At 52.9% G+C, this 27,209-nt stretch overlaps 11 protein-coding genes across 11 annotated transcripts; 3 read left to right on the top strand and 8 right to left on the bottom strand.

Annotated features, from left to right (window-relative positions):
* Positions 1-144: 144 nt before the first annotated feature.
* On the bottom strand, positions 145-799 carry LTS14_006095 (uncharacterized protein; the record flags this gene model as incomplete). Its single annotated transcript, XM_064838793.1, has 2 exons — positions 145-296; positions 451-799. The coding sequence occupies 2 exons, from the start codon at positions 797-799 to the stop codon at positions 145-147; spliced, it is 501 nt and encodes a 166-aa protein (XP_064693618.1).
* Positions 800-1,208: 409 nt separating this feature from the next.
* LTS14_006094 (uncharacterized protein) lies at positions 1,209-2,249 on the bottom strand (the record flags this gene model as incomplete). The annotated part of the gene is made up of 1 exon (XM_064838792.1): positions 1,209-2,249. One exon carries the CDS (start codon positions 2,247-2,249, stop codon positions 1,209-1,211), a length of 1,041 nt encoding a protein of 346 aa, XP_064693617.1.
* Positions 2,250-2,831: 582 nt separating this feature from the next.
* On the top strand, positions 2,832-3,476 carry LTS14_006093 (uncharacterized protein; the record flags this gene model as incomplete). Its single annotated transcript, XM_064838791.1, has 1 exon — positions 2,832-3,476. The coding sequence occupies one exon, from the start codon at positions 2,832-2,834 to the stop codon at positions 3,474-3,476; it is 645 nt and encodes a 214-aa protein (XP_064693616.1).
* Positions 3,477-3,553: 77 nt separating this feature from the next.
* Positions 3,554-5,623, bottom strand: LTS14_006092 (uncharacterized protein; the record flags this gene model as incomplete). The annotated part of the gene is made up of 4 exons (XM_064838790.1): positions 3,554-4,172; positions 4,234-4,341; positions 4,405-5,473; positions 5,530-5,623. 4 exons carry the CDS (start codon positions 5,621-5,623, stop codon positions 3,554-3,556), a joined length of 1,890 nt encoding a protein of 629 aa, XP_064693615.1.
* A 262-nt stretch (positions 5,624-5,885) lies between these two features.
* On the bottom strand, positions 5,886-6,842 carry thp1 (uracil DNA N-glycosylase Thp1; the record flags this gene model as incomplete). The annotated part of the gene is made up of 1 exon (XM_064838789.1): positions 5,886-6,842. The coding sequence occupies one exon, from the start codon at positions 6,840-6,842 to the stop codon at positions 5,886-5,888; it is 957 nt and encodes a 318-aa protein (XP_064693614.1).
* Positions 6,843-7,524: 682 nt separating this feature from the next.
* LTS14_006090 (uncharacterized protein) lies at positions 7,525-10,096 on the top strand (the record flags this gene model as incomplete). The annotated part of the gene is made up of 5 exons (XM_064838788.1): positions 7,525-7,591; positions 7,715-8,528; positions 8,680-9,226; positions 9,311-9,381; positions 9,433-10,096. The coding sequence occupies 5 exons, from the start codon at positions 7,525-7,527 to the stop codon at positions 10,094-10,096; spliced, it is 2,163 nt and encodes a 720-aa protein (XP_064693613.1).
* A 258-nt stretch (positions 10,097-10,354) lies between these two features.
* Positions 10,355-12,755, bottom strand: LTS14_006089 (uncharacterized protein; the record flags this gene model as incomplete). The annotated part of the gene is made up of 5 exons (XM_064838787.1): positions 10,355-11,040; positions 11,692-11,890; positions 12,023-12,528; positions 12,585-12,602; positions 12,659-12,755. The coding sequence occupies 5 exons, from the start codon at positions 12,753-12,755 to the stop codon at positions 10,355-10,357; spliced, it is 1,506 nt and encodes a 501-aa protein (XP_064693612.1).
* Positions 12,756-13,280: 525 nt separating this feature from the next.
* On the bottom strand, positions 13,281-15,575 carry LTS14_006088 (uncharacterized protein; the record flags this gene model as incomplete). The annotated part of the gene is made up of 1 exon (XM_064838786.1): positions 13,281-15,575. The coding sequence occupies one exon, from the start codon at positions 15,573-15,575 to the stop codon at positions 13,281-13,283; it is 2,295 nt and encodes a 764-aa protein (XP_064693611.1).
* Positions 15,576-16,147: 572 nt separating this feature from the next.
* On the bottom strand, positions 16,148-17,249 carry LTS14_006087 (uncharacterized protein; the record flags this gene model as incomplete). Its single annotated transcript, XM_064838785.1, has 2 exons — positions 16,148-16,663; positions 16,722-17,249. The coding sequence occupies 2 exons, from the start codon at positions 17,247-17,249 to the stop codon at positions 16,148-16,150; spliced, it is 1,044 nt and encodes a 347-aa protein (XP_064693610.1).
* A 1,000-nt stretch (positions 17,250-18,249) lies between these two features.
* MSK1 (mitochondrial lysine-tRNA synthetase) lies at positions 18,250-19,976 on the top strand (the record flags this gene model as incomplete). The annotated part of the gene is made up of 2 exons (XM_064838784.1): positions 18,250-18,553; positions 18,607-19,976. 2 exons carry the CDS (start codon positions 18,250-18,252, stop codon positions 19,974-19,976), a joined length of 1,674 nt encoding a protein of 557 aa, XP_064693609.1.
* A 585-nt stretch (positions 19,977-20,561) lies between these two features.
* ATG2 (autophagy- protein 2) lies at positions 20,562-27,022 on the bottom strand (the record flags this gene model as incomplete). Its single annotated transcript, XM_064838783.1, has 2 exons — positions 20,562-20,579; positions 20,630-27,022. 2 exons carry the CDS (start codon positions 27,020-27,022, stop codon positions 20,562-20,564), a joined length of 6,411 nt encoding a protein of 2,136 aa, XP_064693608.1.
* Positions 27,023-27,209: the final 187 nt, after the last annotated feature.

Here is a 27,209-nt window from a genome sequence, read left to right as displayed (position 1 = left end):
TAGCCATGCTCGGCGACAGTGTCTATGCCTCAAGACATCCAGACTGGCTTCCACTGGGCCCATCACGACTCTCGCGGCCGTTTGCTGAATGCGATTTTGTCGAGACGATATGAGCACTTCCTGCGACACGGATCATTCTGCAATTCAAGATCTACCACCCATGATCGGCTTGATCCGAGCATCTCGCTTCATAGTAACCGCACTGTCCTCACCGAGCTCCCCACCAGTCTTCTCCAGATTATAGAAGCCATACATCTTGTAGAGAAAATTCCCTTCTGCAGAAGCTTCGATATAGCCTGGCAGGAACAGCTGATCAGCTAATCGCAGCCCCATTGCAGCATCATGCCACCAGCGCCTCGTCGACGATATGCAGCATTGGTGAAGCATATATGAAGGTCTGCTTGAAGTCAATATTTGTGTCTTGATACGATACTGAGTGATGAGACATACGGACAAACGGACCAGGCATAGCTTTGGCACGCATTTCTGACATCTGCTTTATGACTCTCTCACTTAACTCCTTGTCCTTCCCGGTGAGCCATGGCGGCGTGCTATCGGCATTCCTGTTGCCACCTTCGCCATTGAGAAAAACTTTATAGCAGCTTGCGGCAACCAACTTGGCAGTAGCGATATCTTTCACACCCATCCATATCTCGTTAGGGTCTTCGCGTATCTCCTTGTTGTAGACTGATACGATTCTATCCAACTCGCCTGGTTGCGGTGGTGTACTGCAGCCCATGAAAATTGTCCGAATAGCTGGTGGAAAAGCGTCGTACATCAATTTCACCAGATCAGGCATGTCTTCTTCGGAGCACCTCACCAGAGCAAAAGGGCTTTGCACATCCATATCCGCGGAGTCAAGTTTTTTTGATCTTTCTCCCAGTCGAGTTCAGATTTGTGGTTGTACGGCGTCGTTCCTTGGGATGTGACTCATCTATGAATTAGGCCGTCGTGATTCTAAAACAAGTTTCGGGAGACGCTCCACTTGGGATGGAGGAAGAGGTTCAGTTCGTTTTGCTAGCCACAATACGCTCGTAAGACTGAAGTGAACGTGTTTCTTGTCGTTCTGCGATCGAAATATCATGGTCATGGAAAGCTACCGATTTCGCGCACACACGTCATTCCGGTTCGAAGCAAATTTATGTCTATCAACGATATATGAGGACTTCTGTCTAGAGGATGTCTACTTACGCCGTACCGCTCCATGATCAAATATACGACTTGGCACTGTGCGATTGCTTAGTCTCATCTCCCCCGAGACTCTTCCCTGGCTGCCGGTATGCAATACTTTCATCAAGCGCGGCACTCAGAGCATAAAGCGTCTCCAATCGTGGTACAGGTACACCCAGGCGTTGAGCTATCTTTATTGGGTTTCCCAGGATGACTTCGACCTCCATGCGCCTCCGCGAGAGCACGTCGACCAGCATGCTTGGCTCAATGCCCTTACCACCTCTGCGATCCATTGCTTTCTTCATTTGCTCCTTGATAAAGGATGGGTCCATTTTGGAGTACCCTAGTGCCTGAGCAATAGCCACAACTTCAGCCATCACGGCACTGACAAGTGGCTCTGCTGCTGTCGAGGAGGCCAGATAGGCTACATCCCGGGACAATGTCAAGGCACAGATTGGGTTCCAAGAAGCATTAATGAGGAGCTTGTTCCAGCGTCGTTCCTGGATGTCGTCGTAGAAACGGACATTGCTCCCGCCTTTCTTGAGAATTGCAGCAAGGTTGTCAGTTGCGATCTTTGCCAAGCCGTCTTCATTTTGGTACGCCGAAGCAGGAAAGGTGCCAACTTCGAGCAGCTCCACATTTCCCATCAGGATCTTGCCAGGCTTAGTTTGTGTTGTAGGCAGGTAGACGACTGTGCTGATGATGGTGTTGTTGGGAAACGACTTAGCGTATGACTCCTCAATGGCAATGCCGTTCTGGATTAGCACGATGCTGGTGTGCTTTGTAGTGATTGCGGGTGCGATAGTCTGAGGTGTCTTGGCCAACGGCAGTGCTTTTGTTGTCACGAGCACATAGTCGAACGGGCCAAATTGGACTGCCTCGTCAGGCGTTCTTGCTACATTGGGATGGACGTGCAAACCTTTGCCATACAAATCTGATTCTATCGTGAAGCCATCGGTTTTGACGACATCGTGATTTGATCGGCATACGGCCGTGACGTCGCAGCCAGCTTTGTCCAGGAGGTAGATATAAATCGATCCAACAGCTCCGGATCCATGAACAAGTACTTTTGGTGCCATAGCGTAGATTTCTCGGGCGATGTTGGAGATGTCCCCTGGACTTGTTATAGTCCCTCGGCTAACGACGGCATTCATTCACTGTTCATGGCTATCTCTCGTCAGCAGGATTGATTGTAGGCACACTAGCAAACAACATGAATCTCACAGCGCATCCGGAGGCGGGAAACGCTTGTCGCCCTCGCGGGCCGACCTCGAGTTCACCACTCATACTGTGGTTAGGTTAATCACGCTTGATGTGTGGACTGTGTATGCACCTACGAGGATATTCAAAAATCGGTCTTTCTGCATGCCCTCATATCAATTAATTGTCCGTCCAAGGACGCGCTTCGCTGACAATATTGTTGTTGCAACAAGCTAGTGAGGTTCCGAGACCGGATGCACTTCATCGGCTCCGCACTCCCAATCATTGTCGTTGACCGGAACGGCAAATGCAAGCCACGATATGTTTGCAGAGCACTGCAGTGTGTTGTAGCTTACCCAACATTACCACCAGGCAAGTTCGAAGACGCTACCTGTACCACTTGCACCATCCCTCTTTCCTTCCGACTTATATAGACCCAAGAACTGATCCACACTTCCACAATGGCCCCCGCTTCCATACCAAACGATATCTATCAGTACTCCCTCCGCTCTGCCTACGATGCTGGATTGAAAGAGGGTGGACCACCCGTGGCCTTCCTTACCAACCACGGCACTCATGGTGTCGGCATATTCGAAGCTGAAGAGGAAGACGATGGCACTGAGCTGCCGCCGAAAGACATGATTCAGATAGATAGTGTTGCATACGCTCTCGATAACGACGGACAAGCGGAGCGAGCGGACAAGGGCGACCAGATGCCGCATACACTCGTGACGGTGTTCCAGCCTGCTCAGCGAGTCAAGCTGCCCACAGGCACGACGTTCAAAAAAGTGCTCGAGCTCTTTGCCAGCAAGGCGAGGAACACCCCTTTGCCCTTCAGAATAACAGGACCCATCAAGTACATGGGCACAAAACAGGCGACATACTGGGATGTGAAAGGCACAATCTTCGGCTTTTGCATACCGCCTTGGCAGAAGGATGTCAGTGGTGACGGTCTGCAGAGCTGTTTTCTTGCGGATGATAAGAAGAAGGGTGGCAGAGTTGTGGATTTCGAAATGGGCGACGGTGCAGTGCTGGAGTTTGCAAAGTGCGGACGTTTCCATCTTGGCTTCCCACAGGATGACGAGTATGAGCAACTTCGAATCTGAGCATGGGAGCGGCTATGGAGGGTAGCATGACTTGTGACCACGGATCTGAACCTCTCACGCCATGATTGCTCTCTACACTACGCGCTGTACTGATCGTTTTGCGACGCACCGCCGAACTGCGCTTCTGGCCCAATATATCCCGACTGTCGCTGCTCATAAGTCTGTCGCTCCCGATCAAGAGCAAACCCAATCCTGTAGTCCTGGTCTTGCACCTGCCAGAGCGTGTGCTGTGGAGCGGCGGTATCGAATGTAGACAGTAAGCCGTTCGATGCTGCGAAGAGATGTTGTCCAGCCGCACCGTCAGCACAATTTTCCAGGATCCAAGTATCAATTCTGGACCTAAGTTGCGAGAAGGTTGGTCGGAGCGAGGGATCGAATCTTAAGCACGCATTGATCATATCGCGCAAGGCTGGTGAGAGGTGGGATGCCTCGTCTCCCTCTCCTGGAGGTTCTATTGTGTATCGCGGGCGCCCGTCATCCCCTGCTTGAGTTGGCAGATAGCTGGGCTGGTCTTGAGCGCCGAGGTCGTGGAGATTAGCCAAGCACCACACTATTGCGCCGATACCCCAGACATTGGTGTGCGCGAGAAGCTGGAAGTTGTCTACGGGTTGGCGTGTTTCACGGTCCACATAGTCTCTCTGCTCTGGCGCCAGAAAGCCCTCTGTGCCAGCGCCACGATTATACAATCTTGGGTTACTGCAGGATACCTTGGTCAGTCGGGCATCAGATGTGAAGCGAGAAGTGAGGATGCACTTACAGAGGATCATCAGCGTTAGTAAGGATTGCCAAACCAAAGTCCGCCAATTTGACTTGCGGGTTACCGTTGATCTTGGACTGGGGGGCGGCGTCAAGAAAGACGTTGTTACTGCGAGCGAGTGTCAGAGATTATTGAGATGAAACCCACACTAGAAGTCGTTGTTATACTTACGTCTTGAGGTCGCGATGAACGATCTGCCGCCAGCCTTGATGTGCGGCTTGGTCGACACCGCTTGGCGGGAGCCACCCCTTCTCCATGATCTCTCCACTCTCGCATAACACCTTGAACACCCGCCATACGAACGCCTCAGGAATCTGCATGCTCATCATCTGATAGTGCTCGATAAGCTTGCTGAGGTCGCCATACGGACAGTAAGGCAGGTAGATCCTGAATACAGATCTTTGCGCATCAACCTCGCACTTCAGTGGCATGACCACATGTGTACTGGAGATCTGCGCCATGAGCCTCTGACAATAATACTCCATCGGCCACCGCTCGTTGAGGTTGGTGGTATTCATATTGCCGTACCAGCGTGTAATGTCGGCCCAGTCGCCACCATCAATATGAGTATCTTTCCTCACAACTCGATTTCTGATGCACCCAGTGTGGTCGACGTCAACGAATAATGCTACCTGTGCCATGCCACCGCCAAGAGATGCCGCCGACAGCCAATTTCCAGGCGGGATCTCAGATGGCTGCTCTGGCTGCAACTCTAATGGTCCTGATTGCAAGCCTGACTTGATTGCCGTACTGATCATTTCAACATCTTGGTGGTTAGTCCAAAACCTTGTTTTGCGAGGGTTCTGACCAGGTCTTGCTGCCTGTTCCGTGGCCTGCTGCAATGCCCTACTTGCTTCGTCACTCGCCTCAGCGACGCATTCGTTGTTCACTTGTAGTCCATAAATGAAGAGGTCCCTCGTTTGCTGGCTCCAAGGAACGTCGTCGCGGAATATCATTCGATCCCCCAAATTCCTGAAGCTAGCCTGATAATCGACAAGGCGGCTGTAGAGCCACTCCATGTTGTCGGAATATGTGTTTATAGCCCGGACCTTCCCGCGGCTAGGCGGTCCACTCGCTATGGCGGGTGAGACTCGACTCTGCGTAGCAATCTCTTTCGCTTTCGAGACTTCGTTGGATCGACCAATGCAGACATTCACCAAATCATCGAGAAGTGCGCGATCGTAGCTGTTGAGGATCCGAGGGTCGTTGTAGTCGTCCTGAAGCGTGAGCTCGAGCTCATCTGCAGATGATCGGTGTCAGGATGTCGTCAATCTCACTCAGGGGTCACAAACTCACCTCTACCGTTGCTCTCACCAATCACGTGTAAAGCTACATCTGTAAAGCGCTCTTGAGCCTTGATCGATTGAAAATCGTCACGAAAGCCCGCCATCTTGTGCTGCGAAAGCTGATAGAATCCTCGCTGGGTGTACTGAAGGCTCTGTCCTGGTATTGCTGGGTTGCGTCGCTGTGGTGAGATGTGATGGACAAAGCACAAAAGATTACGCATTCGGTATAAGCTCGATGGGCACATTGTGGTCGGACAAAGCCAGAGCATGCCAGCGGGCCATTACAGCGATCCTGATCAGGCGAATTATCGTCGTTCTGCGGCAGGAATCACAACATAGGTATAGTGATGCAGTAGCTGCTGTTGGCTAATCCTCCTTGTTCTCTATTGCATCTGCGTGGTCTACCCTTCCCTCAGTACCGAACCTCTCCACTCTCCTCGCCTTCACCCATTCACCGAATGGCTTCCATATTGCAGCTTTCTCAGGTGGCTTGAGGCTCGCACTCAATCCACTGGTCGAACTAGTCACGAAGATGGGCGCACCCTCCCAATCTTCAGTCCGTCCCATGCGTTCCTTCTCATCCTGCCAACCCCACTTAAAGTCGGTTTTGCGAAGCTCCCGCTTATATCTCCACCGCCAGACAGCTTCCCAGATTCCTTTGCCAACAATACATACAGCTCCAGGCCGGAACCTGCGGACCTTCTCCTCAAGTATTGGAGTGCCAGCTGCCATCTCAGCTTTGGACAATTCCGCAGCATCTTTGCTAGGTCTTTCGACTATATTAGTATTTCCCATAGCATACCACTGTGGTAAGTCCACATCGTTCTCCGGTGGCAGACGCACGTCTGTGCAGCCCGACGAGTGGAGCAGCTTCCAGAACATATTACTGGGATGCGCGTAGGCATGGCCAGCTGTGGCTGTTCGGATACCTGGATTGGTACCAACGAATATACATATCAGATCGGGCTCGAGTATGTCAAGCAGCTTTGGCAAATGCGAATACTTTGATGGAGGAGCATATTTCGAGGATTGGCGTTGTCGCTTGGCTGGTGACGGGGTCGCTGACAGTGTATTGTCCTCGCTGCTATCACCTAACGGACGCTTCCTGGTCACCCTGTAATCGGAAGAGTCCTTGCTGGTGCTTCTCGGCCCATTCGTGTCCGTCGCATCATACTGAAAGCGCCCAATTGCAGACTTGAAGGCATCCTTCAAGTCCACGGTTCTGCCCTGGCTTGTCGGACTGGTAGCTTCTGTATCAGCTTCGCCAGCGACTGCGGTGGATCGAGAAGTCCGAATGCTTCTTGTCGCCTTTGGTGTTGCCATCTTCTGGTGCCCTCACCCACATATCACATCTGGATGTTTCTTTCCGAACGTGGACGCGTTGTGGCACGTGCGTCTAGTAGCGCGTCTTCTGCACGACTCTTCCTTCGTCCCTCCAACAACGATGCACCCTCCTCACAGACATGACATAGCAAGGATATGTGTGGTCTACGAGACAAAAAGCCACGGACACTACCGCTATTACTGCAATGACCGGATCAAGATCGTTCAGCACGCGTGTGGCGATGTGGTTTGTAATCGACTCATACCAGGCAGTTCTTACAACTGACCTCCGGAGTTTTGTCCTGGTCGTGTAACAGTACTGCCGCGCTGTTGATCAGAATCATACACTTGCGGTCACCTTGAGACAGCGACACTGCTGATCACGGTCGTCACTGTCCAGGCCACATAAGGGCATCATAACAGCACTTCTACTGTATCAGGAACTCAAGACCTACCTACCTGTGCTAAATTCTGGTGCGGGACGCATGCGAGACACTTGACAAACAGATGTGTAACGACGTGTCGTGAGTTGAGCGCATTCTTTCCTTTCCTTTCCTTTCCTTTGTTCATTCTACACAAACTAGCAGGTATGAAAGCATACTCTTGCGCCGGATCCGGCAGCCTTTATGCATTGTAGTCTTGCAAGCCCTCACAGTTGACATCCAAGTATGTTTCCGACGCGATGGCTAGATTTAGAAGGTTTCGAGACTGGGAGCTCAAGATCCGCAACGATCGGCACAAGCCGAGGCGTATGGTCGAAGTCATGTCCGAATTAGCAGATCAGTGGAGGTAAATCAAGGACGAGGATGGGCGGGAGGCTTACATCGCTGCAATCGAGAAGGTCGAAGCAGCAGAGCTGGATGTTAGAGCAGCCCAGATCGCAGCCAACGACATTCGGACACAGTGTGCGAACGACCGCCAGACCGTAGCAACACTTATCGTGATCTCTCGCTTGCGCCATCTGCATGACCGTCAGGATGATCTGCTTTCCGCTTATATTGATTTGCTGGAGCAACAGCATTGCTGGCCGGGCCTTGAGGCATCGATCATCTTGACCGAGCAGTTACTGGAACATGTCCAAGGCCAACGAGACGCCATTCGGACGGAACTCTTGGGCCACGGGGCAGATGTAGCGAGTCCCGCTCTCGCTAGCAGCCCTCGAGGAAAGCCTCAAGCAACTCCTGGAAAGTCTGCGCTTGGTCGCCGCGTGATTCGGAATCGAGGTATGGCATCTGAAGGAGAGAGCCCGCCCCTGGTGAAGTGCCCGAGACCCTCCAGGCAGGGACCACATGCAAGCACGCAGGACAGCTTTAAAGTAAGGAAGACGCCTCCGCCTCCCGGCGCACATGAGTCCTCCGGAGGGAGGATCAGTGGCTCTAGCGGATCCCGCAAACGTAAAGGTTCTGGCGAAGGCCAAACTTCTGGTATGCGACCCGTGCTGAGACCCAGGCCGAATACCGATGTCAGGAACGGCAATAAGGATGATGAGCTCGACCCCATTAACGATCTGCCCGATTACACTGACGAACTGAACCAGGATGAACGCAAGCCAAGTGACGGCTCTCGAGACGGTCGAAGCTTGAAGCCACGATCTGAATCGTCCGAGAGTAGTGCAGGGGATCGACCGACTGAGGAGCAGCTGATCGAGCAGCTTGCCATAGTCGACGATGGTCCCATGCACGATTGGTATGTGAGGAATAATCTCGACGCTGAGAACGATCCTTATCATTTCGCCGGAAGCAGTCTTGAAAGTGCTTATAGACTTTTGGAGAGAGCATGCCCATGACCAAGACCTCTGGGTGGGAGCTCGAGACGCTCGTGATATTCTTGCAGATAGGCGTCCTGAGGCCGAGCTCGGGGGAAATGGACCTCCCAGTAGAAGGCGTGGGCAGACTCCTGAGGTACCAATCCCATTTCTGGGACGCTTCGACGATGAATCTGACGAAGAATTCCAGGATCACATGCCAGTCTTGGAGAGCGGCAATGGCTTTCCGCCGTCTCGGCCAGGTCCGCCATCAGTTCCGCCGCCAGGACCGCCGTCAGGACCGCCGCCGGCCCTGCCACTAGGTCCGCCACAACCGGTATGGACGAAGAGTCGCAAAGCGCGACAGCTCCAATTTGGCAATCCCTTCCCAGGATCTCTTGATCAATGGCAGTGGGCTGAGAGCCTTGGCGAGGGTGGCCAGGGGCATGCAGGGCTGTGGGTACAGTATGACCAAGCAGGTAACGTCATTGATCGAATGGCAGTCAAAGAACTCTGGTACGATGGACCTGGAGACTGGATCCACAAGGCTATCTGGAAAGACATCGAACTCGGTGTCCGAACCTGTCGCGAGGATGATGTCCACAAGATGCTCAGCGGTCTTGAGTCCAGCGGCAGTATTGTGCGTCATCGGGCTGGCGTACTGTACGAGCAATTGAGAATGCAGAGGATCTATATGAAATATTGTGCGCGTGGCTCGCTGTAGGATCTGAGGCAACGACACGATACGGCGAGAAGAGTAGCTCAGACGGCTCAGGATGAGGAGGGTATGGACTCGTAAGTTGTTTACATCTCTGTACCACTAGTCCGAATGCTGACATGACACAGTGCCATCATCCCCGAGCCCTTCATCTGGTCTCTATTGGAGACGCTGGCCGAAGCCGCTCATCTGATGTACAAGGGTACATTGACCTCCAACGGCCCTCCCTTCAACGAGATTTTGCATCGAGATATAAAGCCAGCTAACGTCTTCCTGGCCGATAACCTCGGGTCTGGCTGGCCAGGCATGCGAGCAGTAGCGAAACTTGGTGACTTCGGCTGCGCAATCGAGCGTCAAGCACGCGACACAATCAACCCGAGGGGTATGGTCGATACCGGCACCCCTTACTATATGGCGCCTAAACAATTCGGCGAGTGCCAGAACCTGCTACCGACGCCTTTGCCCAGCAGAGTAAATGTCTATGGCATTGGCAAGACGATACTCTCTCTCATGGTATTGACCGATCCACCGTTACACAATTATTTTGGGCGGCTTCCTATATTGATCACCAATTTTGAGCGAAGCTACTCTCAGCGGCTCTGGGATCTGATCGAGCAATGTGTTTATGGTCCGCTTGGTATCCGACTCACAGTCGAAGAGTTGTTGGAGGATGTCCGAAGGCATATACAGCAAAACGATTTGCGCACTGCGGGCGATTGCAATGTTCTTGTGCGGGCGGATGCTTATGCTTTGCTGGCAAAGCCTGCACCCAGACGCGGTGACCGTGATTAAATAGTCCAGGAAACAGCGTAACCTGTCATGCTCATAGCATGAGAAAGTGTAATCTGCAGTGCATGACTTCGTTGCCGACTATGCCTTCGTTTCAACGTTGAGCCTTCCGAAGACACACCATGGGTGCTTCATTCAAATTCTTCGTCAACGCACCTCAAGTAAGTGTCTCGCGTGATCCGTCTGGTGCATAGCCGGCCGGTGTGTTTGTGTCGTCCTGCTCAGATTTGTTTCGGGTAGGGTTCGATCGCTCATGCGGTATCAGACCGGACTTGATGCAGCTTCGGATGCGATCTCCTGCAGACTCTTACGCTTGCCGCTGGTCTTGAAAGCGCCATGATTTGCCTTCTCCCTGCTCACGATGTCCCAAGGCTTGTCGACAGCTCGCCAGTTCACGTCGCTCAGTCCTTTCATAGGCACGCGATGGTTCAGATCCTGCTGGGCTGCGTTTTTGCCATCTATCGCAAAGTTGCCATGGAAGTGAGAGCTATTGAGTTGATCGCGAAGATTGATGCGTGCTGTGTTTGCCTGGATTTGAAAGAGTCGCAGTCCCTCCTCTGTGGTATCAGGATCCTGGCTCTGCTCCGCTGGGCCCATGCGGAACCTGATGGGACTTTTCTTGATGCAATGGCTTGCAGCCTCTGCTTCCCTGAAGATGACGATGGCGGTATTGGGCGCGCTCAAGGCATCGTAGTTGAGGTTCTTGAAATGCTCGACCTCACCAAATTGTGAGATGAGCCGCAAGATTTCTCGAGATTCTCCTAGGCTAGATGGACGTGGTGTGAACCTCAGATGGACTGCTCGATTTGCGGTGGGTCGTACGAACGCGGCCGACATGATCCTTCGTTCCTTCGTGAAAGATGATGGGGTGAATGAAGCTGGTATTCGAAGTTCGAGGTTCGGAGAATACGCGGGCAGGTTTCCGCGTCGGCCATATTCCCTAACGACTAGCAGAATTTCGGATATCACTCCTCTCAACGGCGAATGAGTCTCACGACATAGACTGTGATCACTCGTCAAGAAGGCGTTCCTGTTCGACATCAGTGGACTCCAAAGCGCCTACAGCTGCGAACGGAATAACGACATAATTCACTAAAAGCAGCAAGATCATCTGCGCCTGTGCACATCAACATCCTCAGCACGACCGCAATCTTCTTGTTGGTGGTTTACCGGCGCATAACTACCATTATCGACCACATGGGAAGTCTTTCATTAATTAGTACTTGATAGCGACACAGCATGACTACACGGTCACCTTATAGTATCACACCCCCATGGTATTGTAGGACTGCAGCATCACAGTACAAAGCAAGATACCGTGGCGCAGTCTTGATATGGTATCTTTGCTTCCGACCGACATCCACTTTGTAGAGAGAACATGATCATGATCACCGCTAGAGAAGTCGCGCTTGATGCGAATATACTGATAAAGTTTCACAAGCTCGTGGGAAATACGCATCCTTGTAGGCCATTAGACAAGCTCATATGGTGGCCATTAGGCCTCCCTCAACATCGATCCGCGAAGCTCCCAACTCTCAGCAGACTACAGGCCACTTCGTCAGCATTCGACACACGTATCGAAGGCATTTGATACTCACTACCAATGACACCGTTCACAGGGATATCGATCGAGGTCGTGTAGCTCGCCGCGTCACTGAGGAGATATACATATGCGCCACCAAGTTCCTCGACTTCTGCTAGCCTGGGCATGCCGCCGTAGTACTTGAGCTGCTGCTCCCAGTCGGGCTGTTGTGGGACCCAGTAGGTCATGGCTGTGTTCACTAGCCCCGGGCTCACCTAAATATCCATCAGCATTCACAGCCCGTACTCTCAGAGGCCCTGAGCGCCGGCACAACCGGTTTTAGTCGGGATGCTTGCGAGACTGGGCAAAGGACGACGGCAGATGTGTAAAACGCTAAGGGGACTCACTGAGTTGACCCGAATGTTATACTGTGCCCACTCCATGGCGAGAGTATGCGTCATATTTCGTACACCGGCCTTGCTGGCCCCATACGGCGCTGAAGGAACCCTCTTGTTCGGTCGATACGACGCCATCGACGCCGTGAAGACGATCGAGCCCTTCACGTTCTGCTTGATGAACGCCCTCGCCGCAGCACGAGCAGTATAGAACGATCCATACAGATTGATCGACCACAACTGATCGATCTCCTCTGTCGTGAAGTCAAGAGCAGGCTTGTGCTTCGTCCGTCCAGCATTAGCTACGACGCCGTGTAGGCCTCCGGCTTGCTCGATGATCTGGTCCAGGGCGGTAGTGATGGTCTCCTCCTTAGTCACGTCCGCTTTGATGGCATGGAGTCGTGAAGAATAAAGCTTCTGCACTGCTGCGAAGTCGTCCCCTGTTTCGCCGACGTCGATGGAAAAGACTTGGTCGGCGCCGTTGCTGAGACATGAGTTTGCTATGCCAAGACCGATACCTATCGTGTTTGGTAAGCTGCGAGCACTTACTTGCACTATCTGTTATCGTTCATACCTCTATTCGCTCCAGTAACTGATGGCGTTGTCAGCATACGCGCAGTATCGAATATGAGATTCTCGTTCACCTACTTGCTATCACCTTTCCAGACAGTGCGATCTTGGTCTGAGGGGCAACGACAGTACCATTAAAGGTGCCATTTGACACGACCGCGCCGTCAGTAGTCATGTTGCCTTCTTACCGTGTCAGCTAGCGTTCTGTACAGGGTGGACTCGGCTGGTGGAGATATTGGTTCAAGGACTAAGGACTGGAGGCGAAGCAGTAAGACGGTCTATGGTATGAAGAGAGCAGGGAAGAACACTTGACCTGGACATCGTTCCTACTTAGCTCTCGATCTGAACGAGGTACTCCACATCAATACTTCGCGCGGTGTGTGCAAAGGGCAATGTTGGTAGAAGGTGGGAGTGGATGTAACGCGTCCGCAACGGAGGCACGACCCCCGAGACGAGTCCATCAAAGCTTGTCGGCAGGAGCTGTTCTGTGGGATCCGTAGGCGTCTGGCAGCAGTCCACGAACGCTTGCGCGAGTCAGCTCTTTGTGGCGATGAGTACGAACAGTGATAATCACCACGTATATGCTGTGCCACTCGAGCTAACATCATCTGCGACCAGATAGCAGGCCCTGAGTAGGATACATATATACATGCCAGCGTGATCACTTACCAGGACTTGGAACTCTATCACAATCCTACTTTCATGCTATGCTAAGCTTCGTCCCATTCTCAAGATGCACGAAATTGGTGAACGATTTCAGCTCCGCTCGCTGAGTGCCGTTGACCAAAAAGACAGCCGGCTTACCATAAGGCGCCGAAACCGTAATATCCTGACCACCTTCATAAACCTGACCAGTCCACACATGCTCAAACGTGCTATTGCTCCCTCCTGGAAGATATACACTGACCGCCTGCACACCGGCATCCAGAACAGGAGCGACGTATACATCCGGTCCCAGGTAAAAGCTCTGATAGCTGATCTGACGAGCCTTGAGATCCTGGGGATGATACATGACTGGCGGCCTGAGTAGTGGCCAGCCTTTCGTCGCACACTCCGTCTCTAAGATAAGTCGTCTGTACGGAGCAAGAGCCACGAACATGCGAGCGTTGTACGCGTAGTATTGGTAGGTCGTATCATTGCTGTAGAATTGCGCATTTACACTAGGTATATTCCCCTCGTGTGAACGGAAGACAGAGCTCGAGACAGCTGCGAGCTCACCCCAGCGGCCGAGTAGCTCGGCAGAGCGAGTAACATTATAGTTCGAATAAGTGAGGGTGTCCGTATAGCCGCCAACGTCCGAGTGCTGGTGAGCATAGCCGCTGAGGCCCATATGGAGCATAATGGTCACGACACTCTTGATCCCATCATTGACGCCCCAATCAAGGTTCTGGTCGCCCACCCAAAAGAGATTCATATACTGGTTCGCACCCGTCGCGGCCGAGCGATGGAAGACAAGTGCTTCGTTCTCAAGACCTAGCTCCTCGATCGTCTGTCGCTGATACTGTGCCCATAGGAGCGGGTATTCGTCATGTGCGAAGAAGGCGTCAGAAACCAGATCATACAGTCTGGTGTCCGAAGTGACAGGAGTATACTCGCCAAAGTCCGACATGTACCCAGAAATATTAGCGCCCCATACCTGCTCCTTGAGCACTTGTGAAAACCAGGATCGCAGGCCAGGATTCGTGAGGTCGATAATCCCAGCGTCCAATCCAGGACCGCTAGATATGATGGCGGTTGAATTCGTGGTGGTATTCTGCACGAAGTAAGCTGCCTTGTCCGCTTGGGCATAGAGGTTTCGCTCAAAGCCATCCGGCTTGGTCGAGACATTGGCCAAGAACGTGTTCACATATGATAATGTGCGGACATTGTACTGATCACGCAGACCTTGGACGAAGGCAGGCCACGCCGGGTACAGCTGTTGGTCGTTCTCCCAATTCCACCATAATCGGGAAACATTGATGTAGGGTCCAGCTTGGCTATGCGTGCCCACCCAGTCTTGGAGCCAGACTCCAGCTATCGGGCAGCTCACGTTGAGGCCATGCAGTACGATCTCTTCGACTTTACTCTGACCACCTTGGATGCCCAAGATCGCTCCGTTGTCGACCCACTTAGGCAGCTGTGGCATTCGTCCGGTAAGAGCTGTCAGACGTTCAACAGCGCCGAACATATCTCCAGCCTTCGCGAAAGCGCCATCCACGCTCAACGAGTCATATCGGAACGTGACTGTATCTGGCTCGGTAAAGTCGAAGTTCACATAGCCTGTGCTTTTCTCGGACAGAGAGAACATCCTACCCTCCGTTGTAATGTACGAAGCAACTGCCGTGTAGGTCGTGAACTTGTCACCACCCGCGAAAGAACCATTCTGGTTCAAAATACCAGTAATGGGCTGGTCACCCCTGCCAACACCTTGCTCGCGGGAGAACACAGGTATGCTTTGACTCTTGAGCGATGCGAACGAAGCTTGGGCTCCAAGACCATATATGTCCTCATTTGCGGTACTGGCGAAGCTGAAGTAGAGCTTCTTCAGCGGCGTGGCTGAGCCGGACTGTTGTATAATGTTCAGGTAGAAAGCGACCTGATCCGTCAGGTTGGCAGATATCCAGAAAGTCAGCTCAAATTCCGCAGAGCCTGTCCCACAAGATAGGAGTTGTCCTTTGACCTGTCCTGCAGAACCGGTGACTGTACCATCCCATGGCACACTCTGCACAGAAGAAATGCTCTGATCCGTGCAGCGATCGATGTCGACTTGTGTGATATTAAAGGCGCCATTGGATCCAGGAAAAGAATCATTTCCCGCACTGGCACCGATGAAAGGCTTCCCAGGAACAGTCGACCAGACAGTCGTGTCGCCTTCGGTGATGACAAGCGAGTCCTGAAGCCATGACAAGGTATACTCACCATCCAGAGCTACGCTGGAAGACTGCTCGGGAGAAGCAGCGGAGTCTTGGGTATACAGAAGAGTGAGAAGACTGCACTGCAGTAGCTTGAGCATCATCTTCAACACCCAACTGAATGTTTCGTGCTGTAGGTCAGCTCTCAAAAACCAGAGAGAATTGATGAAACTCCTACATTGTCATCCTACTAGCAGCTTAACGTCAAACGCGCTGTAGCTTGCGTGCTTCGCTTGAAGCTCGCTTGAGTAATGGCCGAGGCAGGGCCCGATGTTGCATCGCGAGGAGGAGGAAGCAGAACTTAATAATGAGAGCGCAAGCGAAGGTGCAGGTGGAGTCACGTCACGTCACTGCCCCGGTCGTGCCGACTTCGTCTCGAGGTGACGTGTTCATCTCGCCACGGGGCTGACAAGCGAGGCCACCGTAACGACACCCGGAGCCGGTAGACTTTGTCTGGGATGTGGTAGAGATATCGTACGCGTCCCGGCTTGGAATTTGGTGTGCCAGTACCAAGTGTAGTCGCAACAGATTCGTTACAAAGATTCTAAACAGCTGAAAAGCAAATGGTATATCTTCATCACGACACTCCCAGCATGAGAAAAAAAAAAGAAAAAAGGAAGACCATCGTACAAAGCATACAAGATTTCCACCACCAGATATCTCAAAACCCCATGCCTCAATCGATCGTCATCCGATGCGGCACCGGCTCGAGCGAATGCGACGGCCCATTGAACTGATCCGGCCCGTAGTTGGTATACTTCAACTCATCCGCATTCGGCACCTCCCTCTTCTGAATATGCGGCTTAAGCCCCTTGTTAAAATTCCTCATACACACAAAAGCCGTCACCATCGTCAAAACCAACGCAATCAGCGTCAAAACCGCGAAAATCGTCAGACTCCGGCGCGCAGGCTTATATTCTTCCACCCGCTTCTCGGGCGCCTCGTACATGCGCACGAGCTTGAAGACGAAGTAGGCCATTCCCGCGAAGTAGAGGATGATGACTGCGATTTGCCCGGCGTAGGATTCCCGCCTCGTGAAGAAGGCGGCGAAGAAGAGGAGGACGACGGTGATGGGGAGGGCGGCGACGGTGAGCCATTTTTCGAAGTTCGAGGTGTTGGGGACGACTACCAGGAATTGCACGGTGAAGCCGAGGAAGAAGAAGAAGTCGAATTTGAGGAGGGCGATGTAGATCTGGGAATATCAATTAGCATCACGGAGAAGTGGAGAACGATAGATGGGTTAGCCTGACCTGATATGTCAGATATCTCCTCTTCAGCCGTAGATCCGCAGAGATATGTTTATAGATCGTCCAGGCGAACTCATCGTACAGCTTCCAAGCGAGGAAGCTGAGTAAGACGGTGCAAAGGGCTATCACGCACGGCGCTGCGATCAGATACGGTCGCAGCGCGATCCATGTCCCCTCGTCAATGTCACCTTTCGCCTCCAATTTATTGATCGCATCGCTGACCTGGCCCATTTCTACGGCGGCATAGATCAACATCCCTAAATTGTAGATGCAGATGCCAATGACCTGAATCGTGTTCTTCAGCCGCAGGGCATCCCAGACCAGCACCACTTCGTACAGGAACCCGAAGATGAACAAGGCGAGGTATGTCGGGATCGTCAATGCGTCGCTGGGCGCTGTGCCTCCCCTTGCGAGATCCAGGCTCGACTGAAATCGTCCGAAGACGTAGCCCTCTAGTGCCAGACTGACGATGCATTGGAAGACCGTCACGCCCATGAAGCTCCATGTCCATTTTGTGCTGGGCATATACATTCTGCTCTTGGATTTGCCGCTGCTGCCGGCAGCTGTGCTGTGGGTGGTGGGGAGACCTTGTCTGTCGTGGTAGCCTCCTGGCGCATAGCCGGGCGCTCCGCTCGCGCTGGATCCGGAGAGGGGCTCGTATGCGCTGTTGGCGCTGCCGCTGCCACCTAGGAGCGACGATCGCGTCTTGTGGTTTGAGGGAGCTATGTTGGCGGGCGTGGTGGCCGCCGGGGAGCGGCCGTGGAGGTCGTGGTCGGGTTAGGGATTGAGTGAGAGGGCCAGTCGAGGGTGCTTGCCCGTGTGGCCGCAATGTGCGTCGCGTGATGGAGAGTATGCGGAAGCGAATGTCGTGAGGTACAGTATGTCAAGCTCGGATGGAGGATGTAAGGCTGAGCTTTTGTCGCGGTCGCAGAATGGTTGTCTGATCGCTTGGCGAACTCCTTCGCGTCTCAGCTGGCCGATTGTGTGGCGCGGGGGTGGAGAGTAGAGGGGGACAGTCAGTGCGATGGTCTATTCACTGTCGGACGATTAATATTTGGTGGGCGATGGGAGAGAGAGGCGACGGCGAAGTGAGTGTAGATGTATAAGGAGGCTGCCTCAAAGCTCGAACGTGGTACTGTACTACTGCTTGCGATAGGGAGATGCCTTTTGGTGACATGCCATGCGGTGGATGGGTGAGGCTGTGCGTCTGCGGCTGCGGTCCGGGAGGCTTTGGCTTTGGCGATCTGCGATTTATTATTATCAGGCGCAGCACAAGTTTATTTTCTATCGCTATACCACGCACGCGACAATGCATACTACCTCATCAGCTTGATAGCACGGTAGGTGATGACACTTCTCTTCACTGCATCCACATGATGATCGATCCAAAACATTAGAACCGTTGCGAATGACCTCGCAAGAGGCGTGATCACAATACATCCTTCAATCTACCTGACTACACATATTCCCATATATTTAGACCAGACGGCATAAGATGATGGCAAGATTCTGATCTGAGATACTGTAGGTAATGTCCAGCAATGTCGCCCGTCGTCTGCGACCCTGCCTCTTCCATGGCTTCCAGCGAACACAGTGCCACCGTACATTCTCACGTGTGCCGGCCCTGTACACCCAAGACGACACCAAGTCGGTGACACACGACTATGAGAAACGTATAGCTGAGCTTGAAGCCCATCGTACACTGTCTGAATGCTATCCTCGTCTGGACAAAAGCAATGGGAGAGATATCGTAGCGCTGGCTAAGTTCAGAAGGGACTGGGCACACTTGCAAGGAGATGAGATATGGGAAGGTGATGTGCCAGTCACGGTCGCTGGTATGTTTTGAACGCCTTTCAAGCCAAGGTGAAGTGCTGAAGGGAAAGTGTAGGCAGGGTGAGATCCATTCGAACGGCTGGAAACAAGCTAGTATTCATGGATATCGATGACAGCACGTGCAGCATACAAGTCCTCTGCAAGTATGGTCAGCTGCAAGGAGAGGGAGTAGACGTGAAGCAGCTCAAAGATTTCAGCAAGGTTGCTCGGAAGGGCGACTGGTACACAGCAACTGGATGGCCACACAAAACCAGTCGTGGCGAGCTGTCCGTCCTGGTCACGCAACTGCCTACCTTGCTTTCGCCATCGCTACACCAGATACCGGAGACTCTAGACGATCCCCAGACTCGTGCACGACACCGCCATGTTGATATGTTGGTCAATCGTGAGTCGACAATACCACTGCTCGTGCGACATCACGTGGAGAAGCAGCTCAACGATTTCTTTCACGAACACGATTTTGTCAAAGTCAACACACCGCTACTAACACACGGAGCCGGTGGTGCCGTCGCCCGCCCATTCGAGACAGTGGCGACTGAACTGGAAGGCCAGCAGCTAAACTTGCGCATCGCACCTGAGCTGTGGCTGAAAAGACTAGTGGTCGGTGGCCTGACAAAAGTCTACGAGATTGGCCCAGCGTTCAGGAACGAGGGAGTTGATGCAACACATAACCCCGAGTTCTCCATTTGCGAGTTCTACGAGGCCTTCGCTACTCTCAAGGACCTGATGCAGAAGACCGAGAGTTTGTTAAGCGGTATGCAGACCAAGTTCGATGAACTCAAAGCGCGTACCTTGGCTGGACTACCGAATCTCGACATCGATCTCTTCGGACCATACGAAAGACTCGAATTCCTGCCTACACTAGAGCGTGAAATAGGCCAATCCATACCCGATCTCAGCGCTCCAGAGGCTCCGCAACAGCTCACGGAAATATTCAACGACAAAAACATACCCCTCCCAGCAAACCCAACCTTACCTCGCCTCCTCGACGCCCTCGCAGCCCACTACCTCGAACCCCTCTGCCACGCACCAACCTTCATAACCCACCACCCCGCCTGCCTTTCGCCGCTAAGCAAACACTTCCCCTGCCCCCGCACACACCAAACCATCGCCGCTCGCGCCGAACTCTTCATCAAGGGACGGGAATACGCAAACATGTACGAGGAGGAGAACTCGCCCTTTGAGCAACGCCGGAAATTCCGGGATCAATTGCGGTATCGGGAGGTGGATGGCGAAGGGGATGGGAGGGGCACGATGGATGAGGGGTTCGTGCAGGTTTTGGAGTGGGCGTTGCCGCCTACGGGGGGGTGGGGGTGTGGTGTTGATCGTTTGGTTATGTTGTTGAGTGGAAGGGACAGGATTGCGGAGGTTTTGCCTTTTGGGACGGTGAGGAATGTTGTTGCTTTGGGGAAGGGGAGGGTGTGATTTACTGGTGATCTATACCACTGCTTCAGACGAGTTGCGGATTGGGGGAATATAGAAGGCACGTACTCTGCCGAACATCAACATCAGCAGGAGTTCTGGCGCACGCATTTGTTCAGATCGCGTGTGACTTCAGCGGAGTCTGGGTCCCATCGGGCGATCTATCAGGAGAAATGTAAATCAATGGTTATCTCAGCGCTCCCTTTGAGATCGTGATCAGGGAGGGGCGAGGTATTGGCCCAAGGAAACATCGCTCTGGAGGCTTTGGCTCGATGACGAGAAAGACCGATCGCACAACGGGGCAACCAGGCTAGAGAATGGCGATGCACGTGCGGAAGAGATGGGAGATGATCTAGCAGCGAGGTGTGTGAAGCATGACAAACGGGGCCTGGTTCCTTGCTCGCATTTTCCACGGCGTTGATATCGAGTTCCGGTGCTATGTGTCCAGCTACATATCATCCTAGCCTTGTATCAAGGACCAAATGGCACTGCCACACCCGTCAAATACTTGATAGCGAAAGTCGCTGCGCCAACAAGCACACAAAGAAAGGAAGACTCGGTGGCACGCGCGAGGCAAGTCCAGAGGCTTCAGCGACGCTTATATTTCTGTACTCGTTGTTAGCATGTACCCCGTCAACGTTGCTCCAGTCACTTACATTCTCCATCCGCTTCATGTTCTGTCGATCGATCTGGTTTCCAACACCAAGCAGAGTCGTTCCAACAGCTCGAGTAGCGCCAATCACGGGTCTCAAGATGACAGTTGGTGCATGCCGAGCCACCGCTGCCGCAGCGGCACCAGGACTCCCACTCTCCATGAGCTCGCCCTGTACTGCGATGAAAGCATCGCGAGCAGTTAGTAGATCGCGCTCTAGGTGCAATCGTGCCGAGCGCAAGCCAGACAAAACACCGATAGGCTGATCCGCGTAGGCTGAAATCTTTCTTTGCTCGTGATCGCCCTCTTCGTCACCCACGTCATGCCAGCCCTGCTCGGAAGAGATACGACGAGCCATGTCAGGTCTTCCAGATGGCGATGCCGATGCAGGTGATAGCATGCCCTCTGCATTCTGCAAGATTGTCTGTGTGCCGATGGCAAGTTTCGCACCAAGCCGTGCGAGCTCTGAGGTCGTGGTCTTGCCGAAGTGTAACGCTCCTTTCTGTATGCTCCTAACAATACGTCCGTCCTTGCGATACTCACGGATTGGGATGGCGATGACGTCTCGTACACCGCTGCCGATGTTGACTAGACTGCGGACTGGTGCTAAGCCTGCGAGGACTGTTGGCAGCTGATTACGTTTAACATCCGGCATCCAGATGTCATTCAAGGTTTTGTGGATCGGCTCGAAACCTTTGATGCCGTAGACGATGGCGTGCTTGAGACTTATGTTGGCAGCATCGAGCGTGATGATGTTCATAAGCTCGGTCGTGTGGCCAGAACGCAAGCCACCATAGTCGATGCGCTTTGGCTTATAGTCTAGCTGAAGATCGACAGTCTCGATTTCAAGTCGTTGGATGAAGGGCTGGTCATTCGGATCTGGCGGTGGCGCCGCTTTATCGTCTTTGAATTCGAAGAATCTTGCTACGAAGTCGAGAGCATCCTGATCGACATGCAGCCTGAGTGGCAGGAGTGACACGTGGATCTTTAGCTCCGAAGCATCGAAGTCCTGAATAGTCCTAACTGTCTGTACCTCGATATGTGCCATTGGCTTTGCCATCTCACGGGTGTTGCTGTCGTTCTCCAAGCAGGTCAAGAACTTGCGCCATGTCGAGGTCGGCAAGTTGTCGAAGATTTCAACATCTCGGATGCGCAAGTCAATAGCGTTGACAAGCTCTTTCTCCCCAGCCGGAAAGACGACAACATCTGCAGACAGACCTTTGAGCTCAAATGCGACCTTATGCGTCCTACTGCGTTCTAGCCTGAGCTTTTGTTTCCGCTGCTGTGGTCGTAGAGGCCGACCAGAAGCTGAATATGCTGTTGGCCGAGACAGGCCAGAGACTGGTATACTCTCCGTCTCGCTGACCAGGTCGTCGATGCCACGGTTGATCTGTCTGCGCAGCTCCTGTGCATCCTGCGTATTGGGTACGCCAACGTAGATCGAGTTGAACAAGAAGTCACCAATCACTGACTCATCCTCCTCCTCCACGGTGTGGGACCGCCTCCTGCGAGCAACGCGCTGCTCTGCGCGAGCCTCGACTTGCTCCACAGCCTCCGTGATGCCGTCCCTTGTTCGCTGCCAGTCGTAGCCATCGTACAGATTCCAGATGATATGCGTATCCCGCACCTTCAGTCGAAACGGCAATATACCTTGAGTTTGACGAGACGTGGTCTTGTCTCCTACAAACGGTTGATTGAATCTGTGGCGTGAGCCCAATGCTTGTACCTGAATGCCAAGGACCTCATATCCAAGATCGTCTATCTCGGTAAGGCCCAAAGTGGCTGGTCTCGCGTGAGCAATCGGCTTGCATTGTTTCGCAAGATCTCGCACCAGAGCGCTGTCGCTCATAGGCATATCTGTCGGTGAGAGCGACATTTCGAATGGATCATCCTCGAGCAGACTCTCAACTGTCTCCGGGAAGGCCTCCTCGGACTCACCATCAGGCCCATCATTGCCGTCGAGGATGCCGCTGACCCGACCGTACAGACTGGACGCCATCTCTGACTCCATTAGCAGATCGTCAGCTCCGTCATCAAGCGCAGACCTGCCAAGGAGAGTTTCTGCATCGTCGTCTTGTTCCTCATCAACATCGAATAGTGTGGATGGCGCTGTACTTGGCTTTGTGACTGCTTCGCCAGTGAATGAAGCCATCATGTCTTCGATGGTCATCGGCTGCGTCAGGTACTTTTGGGCCTTGCTAGGTAGTGACGGTGGAGCTAGGCCACCTAATATCGCAAACAGTGTCTGCGTGGAGTCTGCACATGTCTCCAACAGTAGGAGCTCACTGCTGATCTCCACTTCGACAGCCTTTGCACTTTCTTCTGTGCTGTCGCTGACGCTCGCTGCTAGCCTTGCGGTCATGAGAGACGCCACGGAAGCATAGCCTTGGTCAGATAAGACAGATGAGACGCGTGCATTTGTTGCTGTATTGCTCGACTTGCTATTAGATTGTGCTGAATCCTGAGTGCTTGCATCGGAGTGCTTGTCAGTCACGAATAGTGCAGCCTTGCGTAGCTCGAGAGAAGCTGTGAGCCTTTCACCTGGTGGTACTAAAGTGGATGCCTTGGCATCTGTGAGGATTAGAAGACCCTTCGCAGAGCCCTTCACGGGCTTCAGGCCGACTCCAGAGTCGTGCATGAGCAGCTCGACATTGATAGGCTTGACCGTCGCCGACTTCGCTGGACTACTAGGTCCAGCTTCGGTCTGTCCGAGGTGAGTTGTGGCGAGGTCTGTAATAGACTCTATAAGGTCTCTGCCCAGACCTTCGGCATCTGCTTCCGAGTGTCCAATCAGTGCACTCATAGTAGCGACATCGTATTCCAGACACAAGTTGTAGAGCTTCACTTTTACAGTTGGTTCAGCTTCATCACCGAGCATACGAGCCATGATCATCGGCAGATGATCCGCGCCAGTGAGCGGCAGCATAGCGTGTACCAGTTGAGTACCCGTGCTCTCTCGTGCAGCTTCCAGACCTCCAATAGACAGTGCTAGCAGAGCCGGCAGTCCAACGTGGGCGCAGCGAACTTCTTGGAGCTGCAGCCGAACTTTCCCAAAGCTATCGATGACAGGGAGCATTGCGTTGACTTGTTTGATATCCAGCATACTCAGTATTCCAGGTCTATCGTCCTCTGGTAGATATTTCGCAACCGCTGACAGCTTTGCGAGCTCGTTGGCTAGGCCTGTCAGATTGTCGACGCAATCCAAATCATCAACCCTGACCTTGACATCACCAATCGAAGCTCGCAGCAGAGAGCCTTTCTGCCTCTGTCGTAAGAGTGTGTCAAGCAAGATATCATCGGCGTTGTCGTATTTGTCCTTCGACGGTGTCAATAGAGCCAGTAGTTTCTCCAGATCTTTGTCGCCAGGTGTGATGAGGTATTCTAGGCGGATGGCCTCAAGGTTAATAGAGATCGATGCGCTGGTCGTGTTTCCCAGGTACGGGCCTTTGAGCAGTACCTGACTTGCGCTCACACTTGTACCAACAGCGCGATGAACCACTTTGATACTCCTGGTCTGCAGCTTGACGGCACAGCTTTCGCCGTAGACTGTGAGATGAGCACCACCAAAGCGTCCATTGATCTTGAATTCTGGTCCAGCTTTTGCTGGCTGAGCATCACTAACGAAGCGTACACCTTTTGACGGCTTCTTGACTGTCTTCGGTGGGGCGGGATGTGTGCCGTCCGGGAGAAAAGAGCTGCTAAGCTCAAGGATACCACTCAAGCCGCCGAATGAGCCAAGTGTATCGTCAAGCGCACTCAGATCAATATCAAGCTTGATAGGAAGAGTATCGAAGGTCAACTCATGCACCGACTGACCTTGGAGAGTCACTTTGTCACTCGATCTGTGGAGGTCAATAGCATAGGTGGTGTCAGAGAGCACTGTCGAGGCATCTGCAGCGCCGTGATGGTCGAAAGTCAAAAGCTCACTACCACTGACCCAAGCTTTTACTGACTCGATTCTGAGATTGGACCTGTTCATGCTATGGCCACCAAGCACATTGCGGCATTCGAAGGTGAGCAGACCTACATCCGATCTCGAGCTGGTCACTTCGTGCAGCTGTTCCATAATCGAGAGCTGGAACTTTCGGATTGATACTGTTATTAGGGTTTGTGTAGCAGGCACTGCAGTCGTCTTGATAGATACTGATGCTTTTTGCTTAGACGAGTCTCCGACTGCTCGCAGAGTAGGAGTGACGAGACTCGACAGCAGACGACAGCTTGCAGCATCGATGGAGACTGTGATCTTGCCAAATGCAATTTCCACCCCTTTATTCTCGGCGGCAGTGCTCTGCTCGCGCGGCTTTCCCCGGATATCTTTGCTGCGCGTCATACCCGACGAGCTTGTCGGCTGGCGTGATGCTGCCAGGTCAGAATAGGTCGAGAAGGCGCCTGGCATATGACTTTCAGGTTCTGTGCCTCGAAGCGGTTGGAAGATGGGCTGAGTAGACGCCGCATCTGATGTGGTGGATTGCATGTGTAGGCACAGCCATACTGATATCTCGTCGATGCTGACGATCCGTACGGACTGTCTATGGTTGGATTGCGAGAGAGTTGTAGGCTGGGCAGGAGATTGCGCGCGTGGGGTTGCGCTTCCAAGAGTCTCGTCCAAGCCTTTAGCGAGTCGCTTTGTACCTTCGCCAAACACCGAATGGTCAAGGCCGCCTCGCGAATCGACATATGAGGACATCATGGGGTGCTTTATAGCCGTTGCGGCTTCTCGGCCACCAGGTATGGCATGGCTGGGCCCTTGCGTCATCGCGCTCATGTACAGGCTCTCCGCTTCTTCATGACTGTACATTCGAGACTGTGCCATTTCATCAAGATCGTCATCGCTAGCATCACTCACGTCTTGACGACCGTATGTTTCCACAAGTTGAGAAGCTTGCAGAGCGACACGTTTGTTGTCCATTGGATTGTCGTCGTCCGGAGCAGGGCCCGGGGTCAGAGATTGGAACATATCGTGTTGCCGGGTATCAGGTGAGGGCCACGAACCGGGACTACGATGTGACCTTGTTCGTTCTGGACTTTCGTTTGGTCGTGGCCATGATCCTGGACTTTCCAAGACACGATCATATGGCGAGACTGCTCTCCGTGTGCGAGACACTGCTGGACTCTCGCTTCTAGAGGACGATGCTCGCGGTGTGCTCGCGCGGTCCAGTAATAGTGATGCTGGTAGATCATCTTCGATTGTCGTGGAGCTCCATAAGTCTTCGGCAGGCCCCGTACTCTTGCTTCGCCTTGAGCCCCAGCTAATGTTATCATCGCCCGGCTGAATCTCGAGATCTGATGTCGAGATATCATGGGCGCTCGTGCTTATTAGCTGCTCAGACATGTCGTCCTCAGGTTCATGCTGCCGCAAGTGCTGAGATCGCTGCATAACGTCTTGCTCTTGGCTCGCTGGGGATGGACCATCACGTTGGTTCGTTTCATGCATGCGACTTGCTGCTACAGATCCAGAGTCCGCCAGTTTCGCAGCGGTATTGGCAGCACGCTTACTACTCGATGGAGAGCTAGGTGGAATGACTTGCGATAGAGTAGTGAAGGCTTCACTTTTTGAGAGCAAGTCCAGCGCAATGTCATGAAGCACAATGTTGCGGTTGCCCAGCCTGAGATCGCCACCCGAAGTCGTATCAACAGGTGGAACGTCTGCCTCGGCCAGAGTCAGGCGCAAGGTGACTGGAATAGGCCCAGAGGCATCTCCTGCCATATCTGCCTCAAACTTGATCTCTACGTTCCCGATATGCACCTGTGCCTGGTCCACGATAGTCTGTATCCATCCAGCAAGTATGTCAGGGACTCCAGTGCCAGTACCAAGAGCATCATCACTATCACTGCTTTCACTAACGATGGATTCGTCTACGAACTTGTGGTCAGCCGCCAGCGAAGCCTCGAGCTTTTGTCTCTCATATATTGGCTCTTCTAACAGGAATGATTTGGCCAGCTCCTCAGCAGTTGGTATATGGACATGGTCTTCATCCTCATCAAACAGGGCTCCTGGGCGTCTAGGTGAGCTTAATCGTCTGTGTGCCTTTCTGTGCTGTGGACCACGGCCACTTGTAGGAGCACCGGGTTTCCCTTGACCTTCCTTGCCGACCTCATCATCTCGCAGTAGCCTGACCACGATCTCAACTCCATCTGCTTCGACCTCGATGCCACTCAGGTTGACCGGTACACTCAATCGGAGGGAGAGTAGCTTCGCAGTCTCTACACGCAGAGTTGATGGTAGCTGAAGTAGTTGGCTGAGCCTTTGCGTGTTGAATGGGAGGTTGCGAAGGTGTATCGTGCTTCTGCGGCCCCACGAGAGGTTAAGGTCATCGAAGTTGAAGGCACCATCTTCAAACAAGCCGAGGCGAGAGACGGTGTACTGGAAGAGCTTCCGCTGCCACCAAGAAGTCATACTGGCCTCTTATTATCGTTTTTGAAGACCAGGATCGAGGTTTGTCGGACTGAGAGGGGAAGACCTATCGTGTGCTGCTGTGTTTGCGTGCCTAAGGCGAAGTGTTCTTTGGACGGACATACTGTTCTACGACATGAGTAAGTGGAAGCGATAAGACAGATACTATTGAACGGAGTATCAGCAAACA

The sequence above is a fragment of the Recurvomyces mirabilis genome, assembly GCF_035927965.1.
Source record: "Recurvomyces mirabilis strain CCFEE 5264 chromosome Unknown scaffold_15, whole genome shotgun sequence".
Classification (NCBI taxonomy): domain Eukaryota; kingdom Fungi; phylum Ascomycota; class Dothideomycetes; order Mycosphaerellales; family Teratosphaeriaceae; genus Recurvomyces; species Recurvomyces mirabilis.
The sequence above is the reverse complement of the archived record's forward strand: the minus strand, read 5'-3'. Positions and strand labels throughout refer to the sequence as shown.